A 15,965-nucleotide genomic window follows, 5' to 3' on the forward strand; every position below is an offset into this window, starting at 1 on the left:
TAGCCTTACAAGTGACATACCACCAGTTCTTTCCAATTCTATTGGCTATATGTACCAAAACTGACACACTATGGGAGGGGGTTATCCAAGGCATGAATAGCAGATGTCACGGACTACTGGGGGCCATTTGGAGGCTGGCTGTCACAGGAGGTGAGGGAAAATCCTCTACTGAATACTGATCAACCGACAAACATCCCCCAACGCTGACGCCCAACAGCTTCCCTTAAAAATTGGGAATACGGTCTTACTGGGTTAATGGTTAGGGTTGGAGAGCCTGTTCTCTGCTTAGAAGTTCAATAGACACATAAAGCCATCATCACCAAAATTAAAATATTAATTTCTCCTCCAAAACATATATCTCCCATAATTTCCCTTTTATCAGTATATGGCAATTCCATCTTTCCAGCTGCTGTGGCCAAAACTCCAGAGGCATCCTACTCATCTTTTTCTCTTATGTCTCTGTCTGATCCATCAGCAAATCCTGTTGGCTCTACCTTGAAAATACATCTAGAATCTAGGTACCTCTCCCCACTTCGGCTGCCACCACCCAGACTCCAGGCACCTTCCTTTAGCACCAGTATAGCCTCCTAGCTGGCCTCCTTATTCCTACCCTTTCCCTCCCACATTCTGTTCTCAGGGCAACAGCCAGAGTGATTTTTCTTTTTCTTTTTTTTTCTAGCCTCACCACATGGCTTGTGGGATCTCCGTTCCCCCGACCAGGGATTGAACCCCTGCCACAGCAGTGAAAGCCTGGAATCCTAACCACTAGGCCACCAGGGAATTCCCCAGAGTGATCTTTTAAAAACATAAATTATAAATCTCTTCTGATCCAAACCTTCCAGAAGCTCAGTTTCTTTTAAAGTAAGAGCTAAACTCCTGACATTGGCCTATACACTAAACAGTTTTGTCTTAATCCTGTCAGGGAGGAACAAAGATTCTTATTGGGGAAGTGATGTAATGGAAACTAAAATTTGGTCAGTGTGTTGAGGAAATGGGGTGGGAGTGAGTCCAGCAAAGAAGCTGCCATTGTAATTCAGATGTGAAGGGACAGGTAGCAATTAATAAAAATTACCTCCCATTTATTCAGTGCTATGTGCCAAACACTGTGCTTTCCACACCTTTCCTCATTTAAATATTTATAGCAATTTTGTGAGGTAGGTGTTATTATTATTCTCCTTTTACAGGTAGAAAAACCAGGTCCCAAAGAGGTTACATAACTTGCCCAGGGTCATACAACTAGGCAAGGTCAACAGAGCCATGTATTGAAACCCAAACCTGTGTACTACCAATGCTTTCCAAGCTGTCATTTTCATTGACAAATGTTGAAACCAAGGGACATCATAAGAGTTTTCATGACAGAAAGTAGACATCTTTATTATAAAACAGCCGTGCATCAGTCTAGTTGTTTAAAGAAATTCCAAGTGGAGTATGATTTAAAGAAATAAAGCCATGTCTTTATAATTGGGCTTCTTACACATTAGTCTTCAGTTTTTGTCTTTTAGTGTGTAGTCTAACCTTGACTTCTTGGCTCTCTCCCAGCGCCAACAACCCTCCATCTGACTTTGGAAATAGCCATCATCAGGCTGGCTTAAGACTCTGGGCCAGGTTAATTTCCGAAGCCACAGGATGGCTTCCCTTGACTCCACAGCATCCACTCATCCTGAAGAGCCTGCCATTCCTGGCACAGATGGGCTCTGAATTCTCTGCACAGAATGAGAATTTCCCTCCTCATCCACCCCCTCGCATGGCTTCTGTCATAGCTGTAGCTCAGCTGTATCCATGCACTTCCCTACACATCCAGCTCCTGGAGAGCTCAGGGCTCCTCCATCTGTCATCTACCACAGGAAGAAGGAGAGTGAGGACAGTTATACCCAACAAAGACTTTACTTAGCTGTTTGACCTTCAAAGCTATAGCTTGTTGTATTTCTCATTAGAAACCCCGGTGATAAGATTTGCACATTACACACTTCCACTCTGCACCCCAGATCCCTGAACAATATCCTCAAATAAGCCAGTGGTTTCTACTTCATTGATAAACCTACTTCTAACAGAGGCACTTTCTTTCAAAGGGACCAAACCCACTTTCCCAGAACACAGTCCAGAACACAAGTGAGCAAGCCATAGCAAAGCTTTACAAACAATACTAATCTGTACACTTATAGAACTCTTTAGAGTCAGCAAGGTGCATGTGCATCCTTTATCCATTCTTTAGTTTAATGCTGTCAACAGTCAAGTGTGGTAGGTTTCATCACACCGAATTTACAGGTAGAGAATTTGAGGTTCAGAGAGATTATGTAATTTGCCCAAGGTCATACAGTAGAGCTGGGTTTCAAAAGGGCAGATGTTTTCATCCCAACTCAAACATGCCAGAGTTCTCCTCCCCCCACCCCCATTCTGTAACTCTTGGTGCCGCTTATATCCCAACTCTGTGACAAGCAGGCATCTGGATGCCTAGAGGCAGTCCCTAATTCGTAAGAGTTCTCCCACTTCATCGAGCCATCACAGATCTAAGATCTGGTCCTTAGGATATTGGTTTTTATTAATTCACTGATTGATTAACAGATTGGAGAAGGTAAGTCACACTAACTAAGCAAGTAACTAAGTGATAAACCCAAATATAGATTTCTTAACTAATACTGTGGCTTGTTGGGAGGTCAGAATTTGTAAGTTGCCACTGGAAAATAGTTGGCCAATTAGTGTTGGAGCTACTGTCCCCTTCTATGCTCCAGGGTCTGCTGGGAGAACTGGAAATGGAGGGGGGTGGGGCCAGGTCAGCTGCAACTTTAGGGCTGAAGATGGGCCCAGCCCCAAGGCTCAGCCTGGATCTCTGAGGAGGGAGGAATGGTCTACCTGGTTTGGGGACGGCTGACGTTAGGCCCTGCTTTGTGTCCTAGGTTTGGATGAGGGTAGATTTAAATGGAATATCAAGGTTTAGAACTGAAGGGTGGTACTAACACAATATTGTAAATCATCTATACTTCAATTAAAAAAAAAAAAGGGAATTGCAGGGTGGAAGGGAGGGAAAGGACGGGGCCAAGATTCTACCTTGGAACCTCCTTCATGGGGTGTGGAGCATCAGGCTTTAAGGTGCTCCCGTTTGACTTTGAAGACAGGAAAGTAGGAATCAACCAGAACTCTATAATTCACAGCTCACTTTGCACATGAATGGCCCCCACCTTGGAGCTATGCAGCCCTAGATTGTGATTCCGTGGAGAAAAAGAGGGATATCAGGCAGCTGAAAGGGTGGTCGGTCAAAACCTGACCCAGCTTTCAGAAGGTGCCTCTACGTGTGTGTAGGGCAGTGCCGGAGGGGGGCAGGGCTCCTTTTTCTCTTTCTTCCATCTCCCCTCAACACCTTGACGTGTTGAACTTTATCTGAACCTTGTACTTCTGGAAAGCAGCTACAGTCAAGAAATGCCTCCCCTGCTTTGTGTCCCCCCTCACCCCATTTTGAGTTCTGAAAATAGCCAACTTCAAAGGACTATCCTGTTCTAGAATATTCCAAGATAAGACCCCCTTCCACCCTTCCTCACTGACTCAGATAAGACCCTCTCCAGCCTTCCTCATGATGACTCCCTTGTTTACCTGCCTCTATAAAACCCCAGTTCCCGGGCTTCCCTGGTGGCGCAGTGGTTGAGAGTCCACCTGCCGATGCAGGGGACACGGGTTCGTGCCCTGGTCCAGGAAGATCCCACATGCCGCAGAGCGGCTAGGCCCATAAGCCATGGCCGCTGAGCCAGCATGTCCGGAGCCTGTGCTCCGCAACGAGAGAGGCCACGACAGTGAGAGGCCCACATAATGCAAAAAAAAAAAAAACAAAAAAAAAACCCACTTCCCTCCTTTTCTTTGATGCATTCCTCATTAGTGAGCATTGTCCCTTTTGCAACAGTCTGACTTATTGTCCTGTGCATTTTGTCTTTTACACCCTTCTCTTTTATTCCCTTTTTATTCATTGTAATGAGTTTCATAATGAGACATCTCCTGACATAATCTACCAAAAATCAAGCTCACAGACTGCACAACGATATGAATGTACTTAATGCCTCTGAACTGTATACTTAAAATGGTAAACTTTGTGTTATGTATATTTTACCACAGTAAAAAAATTCCAGCTGATAGAGAAATACAATGAAAATAATTTTATTCAAAACAATGAGAATCCCTACTATGTGCTGGGTGATGGGTTAGGGAGTGGGGAAGTGGGTGGGGCCTGGGATAGGAAATGAGTAAGATCTGCTCCCTGTGGTCCAGGAGCTCTCAGACTTGCTGGGGAAACAAACATATAATCTGCTAATTGAGCACCATAATTCAGAATGCCACACATTGTAATAGACATGTGTACAGCCTGATTTGACTCAGGCTGAGCAGGGCCTTGAATGTTACACTAAGGAGTTTGGATTTTATCCTGTGGTAATTGGGAGGCATGCACGGTTTTAAAGCCAAGGTATGACACGGATAGATGTATTCAATTCCTAATGTCTTATCACCAGTCATCTGCTTTGTGTGGAGCGTGTAAAAGATCAATAGCTGTGACAGCTTTAATTTTAAAAAGTTGATCCCCCATAAAACAGGCTCATAGTCATATATCTCCTATTAAAAATATTTATGCTCAGGAAAGAAGGATTTAACTTTGGTCAAGTCTATTGGGAAGACAGAGACGCAGAGCTGGCAAGTACTGTGTAAGAAATGTGCTTGGGAACACTGAGAGCTCAGAGTGGGGCACTGCCCGCTGGCTGAGGGAGTCAGGGAAGGCCTCCAGGAGAAAGTGGGCTGGGGCAAAGGAGAGGGAACAGGGGAAACTGGAGCATATAGACAAGGAAGGGGGCTGTGGGCCAGATGGCAGATGGCTTTGTGTGCTAGGCTGAGGGGCCTGAATCTCTTCCCCACAGGTGATGGTGAACCATACCGGGCTCTGTTAATAATGATGGTGATGCTGCTGATACTGCAGTGCTTACTACATGGCAGACACTACTCTAAGAAGTAAGAGCTTTACCTGTATGGACTTATTTAACCCTGACACTCAGGAAAGTGCATGGGTAGATGGTTTAGATCACTTGGATGGCCATGTGGACAATGGTGGACAGAACAACAGTTGGGACACTTGCTGTGGTTCAGGGGAAAGACAAAGGGAGGGATGGAAAGGATGTGATGGCTTTGAGAAATAGTTAGGGATAAAACAATCAAGACATGATTATTTACTGTTTCGGTGGTGGAATTGCTGAGAAAGAGAATGGAAGCTGGGATGAATCTCACTTTTTTGGCTTCGGGGCCCGGATGTATTATTGCACCAACAGGTAAAGGATTGATTACTCTGTTCCATTTCTCAGAGGACTCGCTGAAGTCGCCCGGTGCCTCCTACTCCCTCACGAGTAATTTAGAAGTTAGTTTAATTTCCAAACATTTGAAGATTTCTCAGAAATCTTTCTGTTATTGATTTCTAGTCTAATACTGTAATGATAGGAGAACATCCTTTATGTGCTTTCAATTCTTTTAAATTTGTGCAGGTTTGGGTTTTTTGGTTCAGATTATCTTGCGAAATGTTTCTTTTGCACCCGAAGAAAATGTGTCTTCTGCTGTTGTTGGCTGGAATTTCTATAAATGTCATCAGGTCAAGTTGTTTGATCGTGCTCTTCAAGTCTTTTATAAATTTGATAATTTTCCTGATAATTTTCCAACTGCTGGAGTTGTGAAGTTGTCTATTTCTCCCTTCAATTCTATAGATCAGTTGATAGATCCGCACGGTCAGGAGGGTACTATGGCAGAGAGGCTAGAACGTTTGCGTGGAACTGGAAGAAACATTTTATCTCTTTAAATTTACTCTAGAATGTATAGACGAAATGGAAATCACTACGTATCCCAGCAGGCCTAGTGGCACTCAGGACAAATGCAAATAAGGGAATCCAGGCATTCGGCCACGCCCCTTTCCTGAGTTGGCAAGACAAACTGGTACTCAAGCCAGCCAATCGGAGAAATGCTCACCTGTGGGGGCGGGGACTCGACGAGAGCCAATAGGACGTGAAGAAGGTGGTACCATGGGCCAATGGCTTGGACGACGGGGCGGGCTTTCGATGAAGGGAAGGCAGTGGGAAAGATGGCGGCGGCCCTGGAAGCCTCTGGGTGGTGGCAGCTGTGGCGGCGGCGTTTGTCGGCTCGGGATGGGTCCAGGATGTTGCTCCTTCTTCTTTTGTTGGGGTCTGGGCAGGGGCCACGGCAAGTCAGGGCGGGTCAAACGTTCGAGTACTTGAAACGGGAGCACTCGCTGTCGAAGCCCTACCAGGGTGAGGCGCCGGGGGCGAGGTGGTCGTGCTTGGGGAGAGCTTCCGGACCTGAGCTTGTCCGTAGAGGCGGGGGCAGTGAAAGGCTTCATGGCCCCGACGATGCTGCCGGCTGTGGGTGGGGGCACCGGGGGCTCTCGTTGTGTTTGGGAGCCACGGGTAAGAAGGGCAGGGGCCCGTTTACCCTCACCCCGACCCCGGAGTTAGCTCTGGGAGTTTCCAGCAGGTCGAAGCCGCACTCTCGGATGCCGCTAGCGCCGGGCCTGGAGGAAGGGGAGCTTAGAGTTGAACAGGAGGAATGTGGGAAGGGGAGAGCACTGCGACCGATGGGAGTGATTGAGGACCACTAGCAATGAGCCAGGCTCCGGATGGAGCTGTGGATGTGCTAGAAATAAAGCAGGCGGCAGACGTAGGGTAGAACTTGGCCGGACTGAGAAGATAAAATTCTGTTGTCAGTTAAGACACGTGTTCTTCTCCAGTCCAGGAGCCCTACTGATGAAAGAGGCTGGTTAGCTTTGCTCTGTTTAGTGTTCGTAGACCGCTAGGCACAGCTTATCAACCAGAAAATTTACACGGTTAGCTACAAAGAAGACCAAATCAGTGTAGATGGCTTAATCAACACAAGTCTGTTCCCCACTGGAAGATAGGGGGACAGCAAACAAACAAAAACACAGAGTGCAAGAGTGTATACACTGCTGCTAAGGGTGATTATTTACTTAGCAGATGCCTCCAGTGCCTTCTCGTTGCTAATACTGTGGGTTACACAGACACAAAGTTCTCACTCTCAAGGGGCTGATAGTCTGAAGTAAGGAGAAAAGTAGCTTCACTCTTGGGTTGTTCAAAGAAAGAATGTGATTAAGCCCCAGAGCCCCAAAGGGTCAAGCTCTTTTGGTATAACTGGGGGAACTTTTTATTTCATGGTGCTAAGCATTTACTCACATACAAAATGGGGAAGAATGGATCTGAGCTGTGGCTACTGTGGCATGGATAAAGTGACAGCTCTGATGTGCTCTGGGGTCTTCACCTGAGAAGGTCTTTGTGAAAGGAAACTGTAAAGATGGTAAAGAGTTGAAATGTTATGAGTGACAGAAGGTGGGAGATCGAGTGACATGAAAGGAAAAAACGGTGATGACTCCAGCTTTCGGAGGGTCCATGGTGGCTTTCCGAACGGGTTGGTGTTGAAGAGAATGAACTGATCTACTTCCTCTCCGTAGGTGTAGGCACAAGCAGTTCCTCCCTGTGGAATCTGATGGGCAATGCCATGGTGATGACCCAGTATATCCGCCTTACCCCAGATATGCAAAGTAAACAGGGTGCCCTGTGGAACCGGGTGGTAAGAATCTTTCTCCCTCCTGTGTGGCTGACCCAGAAAGTACTAAAAAGTTCACCAGTGGCATACTGACTTAATTTCACTGTCTATCCCAGTATTCTGTCTTCTGTGGATATCAAGGATTTTCATTTCAGAGATTATCATGACCTTCATAATGAAATCAGATATTTAGGGAGATGCTCTGTTGCCCTAAGTATAGCAGATAATCAATTTTGATTCTATTTTCTGAAAATAGAAAAATAGCAGTCTTTAATTCCTGATTGACCTGAGTGTTATTTTGCAGGTTAACTCATGTTTAATTACTTTGCTTTATGAAATAGAAGACTGCTCTTTTAAATTTATCTCAAGCTTCATCCCAGTAACACCCCCCCCCCTTGTTATTTCCCTTTGAGTCGAATTTTAAATTTTATTTGCGTGTAAAAGCCACTTTGAGCCCTTGGTCATTTTATTTGTCCTTCTCTGGGCCTTTTCTAGCTACATTGTCTTCCTTGAGGTATGGCGCGAGAAGTGAATGCAGTATTCCTGGTGTGGCTGCACTGTGATTTGGTACAAGTGTAAGATGATGCTTTCTTTTCGGTTTCCAGGGCTCTTTCTCAATCTTTTATGACCACTTTTAGGAATGACCTTGGCATCCTTTAACACTTTCTCATGGGTTCGTAGAAGCTAAGAACTTACTTGTACATGGTTTTTATCGTTAGTTGTAGACAAGTGAATCTCAGAAAAGGAAATGATTTACTCTCCCCTGTGTGGCAGAGAATTCTAAAGGAGCAGTGGGATGAGAAGTTTCTACGTGGAGCTGTTTGCACAAGCTGGCCCCTTATCCCAGATTGCAGTGCTGAACTCAGTCTTGGACAGAATGCAGGGCAGTGTGTTCTGGTAGAAGAGGTGAAGGGCTGGCAGTTGAAAGACTTGGGTTCTCAATCTAGCTGTATCACAGACCCACTGAGCCCTGGCCAGTATTTATCCTCTCTCAGTTTGCAGTTTCTCCAACTGTTAAATGAGCTTCATAATATCTGTTCTACTTGCCCACCAGGATTATTGTGAGAATAAAATAAGGCAATAGACATGAAAAAGCTTTGGAAAGTTAAAATGGTTATAGAAATGTGCTGTTGTTTGTTACACCTCTGTTACAAGGTTCACTGATACAGATCTATGGATTATAAATGATTGTGTCCAAGACTTTGCTGCTGCCTTGCTAGCTGTCTCTACGTAACCCTTTTATGTAGCAGTGATTCTAGTGTAGGATCTAGTTATCTTGCTCTTTTTCAGATTCTCTGATACCTGTATTTTTTGTTATTTGACTCTCAGAATGAGCTTTGGCATTGTTTCTGAGTTATTTGAATAGGATGGATTTGTTTGAGCAGTTCTCAAATTTGGCTGTCCATTGGAGTTGGTGGCTGGGTCCCATCCCCAGAGATTCTGAAATAATTGGAATGGGGTGCAGCTTAGACACTGGGATTTTTAAAAGCTCCCTAGGTGAGTCTAATATGCAGCAAAGTTTGAGACCCACTGTTAGACATAGCCCTGAGCAAAACTGCATAGCATTGCGCTACACAAGGCCAAGGATGAATGGCAGACACCTCTGGGCTCAGTGTGAACTTCTCTGGCCCTGCCCTCTTCCCAGGGGCATCATACCTACCCACTGGCTATGGGGCAGCTTCCTGCCACTGAATTTCACTCTTGCTATGAAATCTAAATGAAAAAGCAGAAAGATGAGAACCCCGAATGACAACACAGGGATTGGGCTCATCAGAGGAGGGAAAGCTATTGGAGATTTCAGGGTTGTTTGGTGAACTCAGGAATATCCATACCCCTTTTATTTTTGACTGTGTGCTCCTAATACTAACACTTTTGGAAGATTTCCCAGAAATTAAAAATGAAAACTGAAAATAATCTAGCAATATGTTGCTCAAGAGCCAGAACAATCTTTTTTTTTTTTTTTTTTTGGCCACGAGGCTTGTGGGATCTTAGTTCCCTGACCAGGGATTGAACCCGGGCCCTCAGCGGCAAAAGTGCAGAGTCCTAACCACTGGACCGCCAGGGAATTCCCCAGAACAATCTGTTTGGAGGGCCTTTGGCTGAACCCCACTGGTCTATCGCTCTTCCTTCCCTTCTTTCTTCACGGTGAACTTTAACCAGGAGCCTCTGTAAATCAAATGCCCACTCTGGTTTGAAAGTTGGTTGAAAGTGGTTGAAAGTGTTCAGCTATTTAGAACACTTAACCATCCACTTACCTCCTTCTCCATTTTTCCAAGGTTTTGATACACAATTCAAAAGAAGAAAAACAAGAGTCTGTTTGGTAACCACCTCCTTAAATGTTTTTCCACCAGAGGCTGTCCCTGTGCTGGGGATGGTGGTGTTCTCCTTTGGTGCATTTGTGCTCCTTGGCCGTGGGCCTGAGGTTGGTGGGGGCATAGCTTACCCCTTCTCAAGGGAACTCTGGGGTGCCCCTCAGCTTGGCATAGGGCCAAGTCTAGCCAATTAGAGTTGTTTATAGCATCTGCTAATTATTCCTGGAGACCTTTGCAGAATGACTTAGCTTATCTTTTTCTTTTGTAATGAATGGGGCTTTGACCCTTCTTGAAATCCAAGCTTTTTAGAGTCTTTCTGTCAGAGGGGTGATCTTAAGTTGCAGATGAGTGTTAATTAATCAGCCACCTCTGCTCTGTAGGCTGAGATCCTTTGCTGGGTGGATGTAGGATCACGGTGCTCTAACACAAAGTTCTCTTGTCTTTTCCAACTGTGGAGTGCTATCCTGTTTCTGTTGGGAGATGGTGAAGATAATGGGGAGGTTTATTCACTTTTCATATTAAATATCATATACAGTTGAATGGCTCAATCTGTTTAATTTTACCACACGAACACTTAGCAAGTCTTAGATCGCGGTTTTATCCCTTAGCCTCATGTCACCTGCGTTTGTGTTTTCCGAGTCTGTAGACTGTGGATGAGGGCCTAAGGGCTTCGTGTTTCATGTTCCTCACTGATGCTAGGGTCTTTTTCACTTTAGCCATGTTTCCTGAGAGACTGGGAGTTGCAGGTGCACTTCAAAATCCACGGACAAGGGAAGAAGAACCTGCACGGGGACGGCTTGGCGATCTGGTACACGAAGGATCGGATGCAGCCAGGTACTGGGACCCTGGGTTGCTCTTGTGGGGTGTGTGACAGGCCTGCTTTTTTGTGTGCCCTCTTTTTGAGAAGGGCGCGTCTCCACAGTGCCAGCGGTTTTCCCTCTCCCTTGATGTCTGTAGATAAAGACTGGCCTGTCTAGTCTCTAGAATGGGGTCTGAGTCCTAAAAGCAGCTGAACTTGACTCATCCCGGGTGATTTCTTGCTAATTGGTAACTTCCACTTTCCCTTTGAAACCTCCCGGCCCGTTAGCCGGAGGAAAGCACTGCCTGTCCCGAACACTGACATTGGGCATGCTGGTTTCTTCTGGGCATGCGTAGTGACCGATCTCAGAACTCCTGAGTCAGGAGAAAGGAGAAGAGTTATCTATTTTTCCTTGTTGTGTGGGAGCCATTGCTCCAAGTTGTGGCAAAACTCAGCCTGATTTGACCTGATCTCTTCTGCAACAAGAAGTGGAAACTTGGGAATTCAGTTCTCTCAGGGGTGTAGTCGTCACCAAGTGTTTGTGAAGCAGAATTCTTTAGGGGCGCCTTAGCAACCAGTTTGGATCAGGGAGCAACTGGGGTGCTAAACAGGGTGGTGCTGGCCTTCTCTCTTTCCCCGCCTTTAATGACAGACAACTGCAGGTGCTTACTGGGTGCTTGTTACAGGCTGTGCCCTTCACTGGGTGCTTTTACAGCTGTTTCCTCATCTTAAGGAGAGGCTGGGGAGTCTTTTGAATTTCATTTTTTCCTCTATCATAGTGATGTATTATTCCTTTATCAACTCTTGGCTTTATTTCACTGTTCATCATCTGTTCTCTCTCTCTAGGGCCTGTGTTTGGAAACATGGACAAATTTGTGGGGCTGGGAGTATTTGTAGACACGTATCCCAATGAGGAGAAGCAGCAAGAGGTAATGGCAAGTGTCAGAGCTTAGGTCAGCTGCCCTGACGTCACAGCCCTTTGCCTTAGGAATGTTGTTCAAGAGGAAACAGAGGGGAAAGAAAGTGAGGGGTTCGGTTCTATTTTCTTCACCTGCTGAACTTCAAGAGTTACTGTCTCTGTCAGGGTGTTTTCTGGATAGAGCTGTTTATGGTGCACAGTCTTGGGAATGGCTCTCGCGAATGGGGCTTTTTCTTTAGTGTCAACAGTGTGCTCTCTTGTGCACGTTGGGAGCCCCTAGGCTTGAGCATGCGTGGCTGGTTGGTGCGCCTAGGCCAGCACAGAGCAAGCTGAATTTATGTACCCCCACTCCCCTGACGTACTGTATCACTGCTGAGCTCTCTCCTGCAGCTGCTCCCCCTTGCCAGCATCCTCTTCTTCTTCCTCTTCTCAGAGGACTGCACAGCAAGTCTCCTCTCCTCTAGGAAAGGCTGTAGAAAGAAATTGGTGAAATCTCAGCATTTTGTTGAAATCCAGTATCTGGCTGTTGGCAGAAGCTTCTTGTTGTTAGCTGACCCTGAGTGTTCTTAAGTACTGTCTTACACTAGCAACAGGTCTGCGCTCGCTCTCTGCCTAACGGCCCTAAGAGCAAATGGTGGGAAGATGATTAGGACACGTTGTTGCTGGGTATCCTGTTGCTAAATAATATTTAGAAAGGAGGGCAGGATTAGGAATGGAGGCAGAACTTACTGTACTTTTTTCCCCAAAAGTTCCTTATGAAAAATTTCAAACTTATAAAAAAATTGGATGAACAGATCATTGTATATACAACACCCAGATTCAACAGTTTTTCACATTCCCCACAGAGTTCTGCTTAGAGGAAGTGGAAAGTGAGACCTGAGTTAGGAGAGGAACCTTTGTTGTGGGTCAGTTATAGACTTGCTTCTCCACGTTGCTTCTGGGCTCTTCTTCCGTCCATCAGACCTCAAGCACTTTCAAGGTGCCAGGCCCTGGGAATTAGCGAGACCAGCACAGTCCTTGCACTTAGTAGCAGGGGTGCTGATGTAGTAGTGGGGGTGCTCCAAGGGGGGGCTATAGGAAGACCCAGCAGGAGCATCTAACCTGGGGTGGGACGGTGGTGGTGGGGACAGTGGTTGGGAAAGACTTCTTCCAGGAAGTGACATTGATGTTGAAATCTGCAGACTTAGGAACCAGTGCAGAGGGAAAAGCCATGTGTTAAGGTGATAAAGTTAGAGAAGGGAAAGTGGATGTGAGGGGGAAAAGGGGGGTCAGGGAGAGATGAGGGTAGAAAGAAAAACAGGGCCCTCGGTCTCGCCATGTTCCAGGGCTGCCATTCACATTGCATTCTTTGCTGCTAACACTCTTCCCTCTTGAGCAAGTTAACTGGCCCGTGAGATTGAGCAGCATCTCCTTGGGGAGTTGGTGACTTGGCTGTTTAGACCTGCAGCAGAGCAACCTGAATGTAGGTGACTCGTCCTCACCGTGCACATTGTGGGGCAGGTTCTGAAGGGTGGTGTGTCTCTTGGGGAGTCTGGGTTTCTAAGTATTTAAGGGGGTAAGTGCATTAAAGGATTTTAATGAGGGGAATGTCATGAGAAGGTTTGCAGTCCCGCTGAAGAAATAGTAGTGGTAGTTAGAAATACATCTGAATAAGAGGTGTGGGCTTCAGGGCTTGACTAGAGTTTTTTTTTTTTTTTTTTTTTGCGGTGCGTGGGCCTCTCACTGCTGTGGCCTCTCCCATTGCGGAGCACAGGCTCCGGATGTGCAGGCTCAGCAGCCATGGCTCACGGGCCCAGCCGCTCTGTGGCACGTGGGATCCTCCCGGACCGGGGCACGAACCCGCGTCCCCTGCATCGGCAGGCGGACTCCCAACCACTGCGCCACCGGGGAAGCCCTTGACTAGAGTTTTAAACGTGGCTCCCTGTTTCTCCCAGAAATAAATCGTTCAAACTCTTTTAGCTTCCATTTCTCCATCAGATAGAAGTAATTCTGGTTGAGAGGGCAGATCTGATGGGCCTTATTTTGTAAGGAGAGTAGATGTTAATCAAAAAAAATTAGTTTCAGATGGTAAAAATCGGGACTTCTTTTCTGCCTTACTCCCAGCTGCACTTGGAATTACCTGGAGAGCATTTAAAATGATTGATGTCCAGGCCCCGAGGTCAGAGAGCCTGATGCTGTCCTGATTGCCCAGGTGCAATCTGGGCAACCTTACTTTTTCAAAGATCTCCAGGTGAGAGTCCCATACATAACCAGGTTGAAGAACCCCTGGATCAACGTCAGGTCATTGTTTCCTTATTATTTATTAAACAAATTTATTAAAACTAAATTAAAAAAACGAATAAAAGCAGTTTCTGTTTTTCAGTGGCTGTTATGTGCCAGGTACTTTGCAGTTATTATTTTGATTCTCATCAAATCTCCTTATAGTCAGTATTATTTTTCCCATTTTACCAATGCATAAACAGAAGACTGGAGAAGTGTCTTGTCTAAGGTGACAGCCAGTATAAGGTGGAGCCAGATTTTGAACACTGGTCCACCTGATTCCACAGGCTGCACTTGTAATTATGGTGCTCTGCCACCTCCCATCCGTTTTTTCCTTATGCCAGGATGATTTCCTTTAGAACGGAGATATTCATTCTCAGAGTGATCTCCTCTGCAATTTCAGTTCTCAGAGCTTATGCTCAGTGCAGAGAGTGGGGAAGGTGTACTCCTCTCTACATCCCAATGACCTGGTACTGTCTTAGAGGGTGAAGTCAAATGTGTTTTGTTAGCGGCATGGTTTTCTTTGACATCATACTTGAAGGCGCCAGGCATCGTTTTGAGTGCTTTTACATGTCTTACCTATTTATCCTAACAACCCCTTGGGGTAGATATTATTATTATCCCTACATTATGGGTAAGAAGCTGAAGTACAGAAAGGTTAAAAAAAACTCGTCAGTGACACCCAGGTAGTGGGTTTGACTCCAGAGACTGCAATCTCTTTATTTTGCTCTACTATTTTGAGCTCATAAGGAGAGGGTGACAAATATAGTACCTTTTGAAAATTTGGAAACGTCGTGTGTTGAAGATGTGCTGGACGAGGAGGACAAGGAGCAGGCAGGAGGGGCTGTGGAACAATTCAGCAGGTCACTCAAGGCAGTGGCAAAATTGTCTCTCTGGTTTCTTGTTTCCTTGTCACCAGAGTGCCCTTGACATCGTTTCTCAGTTCACTGTCTACCACATTTGTTTATGAGGAAATATTGGGAAAATACTGGCAACATTAATGCATCTGAGAAGGGGGTGAGGGAGTTTAGGATTTAAGTTGTGTTTAGCCTTGGCTCCCTGAAATCTGGACACGTTGTTCAAAATCACATAACCTCAGTTCCCCCATGAGCAATATAAGAATTGTTGTTTAGGTAAGTCAAGAGCTTTAGTATTTGAAGAACAGGGTACCACCTGTGCCACAGTGAGATTGTCAGACCATAAATGGCTGTTAAAATGATAGTTGAAGAAATAGAAAATTTGGATAGATTGAATTGGTAATTAAAAAGTGACTCACAACGAAAAGCTCAGGCCCAGATGGCCTCACTGGTAAATTCTACCAAACATAAGGTAGAATTAATACCAATTCTCAAACCCATATGAAACGTCAAAGGAGCGGATGCTAACCAATTCATTCTTTGAGGCCAGTATTATCCTGATACCAAAGCCGGATAAAGACATCACAAGAAATGGAAAGTACAGACCAATATCTCTTGTGAGTATAGATGTAAAAGTCATCAACAAAATACTAGTAAACCAAATCTAGCAACATATAAAAAGGGGTATACACCATGTATAAATACACTATATTCTAGGAATTCACAATTGGTTTAATATCTGAGCATTAATATGATAGACCATATTAATAGAATAAAGGACAGAAACCATATAATCATATAGATGTAGAAAAAAGTATTTGACAAAATTAAATACCTTTTTATGATAATAAAAATACTCAACAAATTAGTAATAGAAGGGAGCTTAACCTGATAAAGAGCATTTATGAAAACCCTACGGCTGACATCATACTTAATTGTGAAAGACTGAATCCTTTCCCCCTAAGATCAGGAATAAGGCAAGACTGTCTGCTCTTGCCTCTTCTGTTCAACATTGTACGGGAGGTTCTAGTCAGGGCAGCTAGTCCAGATTGTGAAGGAAGAAGTAACGATTTCTCTTTGTAGATGATGTGATCTTATCTATAGAAAATCCTAATGAATTCACAAAAAGCTATTAGAACTAATGAATTCAGCAAGGTTACAGGATATAAGATCAACATACGAAAATCTATTGTGTGTTATATTCTTGCATTGAACAATCAGAAAATGAAAGTAAG

The 15,965-nt window shown here is 45.0% G+C and overlaps 1 protein-coding gene across 9 annotated transcripts in view; it reads left to right on the top strand.

Annotated features, from left to right (window-relative positions):
* LMAN2L (lectin, mannose binding 2 like) overlaps positions 1-15,965 on the top strand; it is a 39,536-nt gene that overhangs the window by 9,136 nt on the left and 14,435 nt on the right. For 2 of the 9 annotated variants that reach the window (XM_027128932.1, XM_027128936.1), the window contains exons 1-4: positions 6,069-6,278; positions 7,490-7,647; positions 10,613-10,730; positions 11,542-11,624. In XM_027128932.1, coding sequence (XP_026984733.1) covers positions 6,092-6,278; positions 7,490-7,647; positions 10,613-10,730; positions 11,542-11,624 — 546 coding nt within the window. In that variant the 5' untranslated portion in view covers positions 6,069-6,091. The other 7 variants (XM_027128933.1, XM_027128935.1, XM_027128937.1 and 4 more) reach the window with 7 other exon arrangements.

This window comes from Aethalodelphis obliquidens, unplaced genomic scaffold, assembly GCF_003676395.1.
Source record: "Aethalodelphis obliquidens isolate GAN/ISIS:26980383/991018 unplaced genomic scaffold, ASM367639v1 scaffold35, whole genome shotgun sequence".
NCBI lineage: Eukaryota > Metazoa > Chordata > Mammalia > Artiodactyla > Delphinidae > Aethalodelphis > Aethalodelphis obliquidens.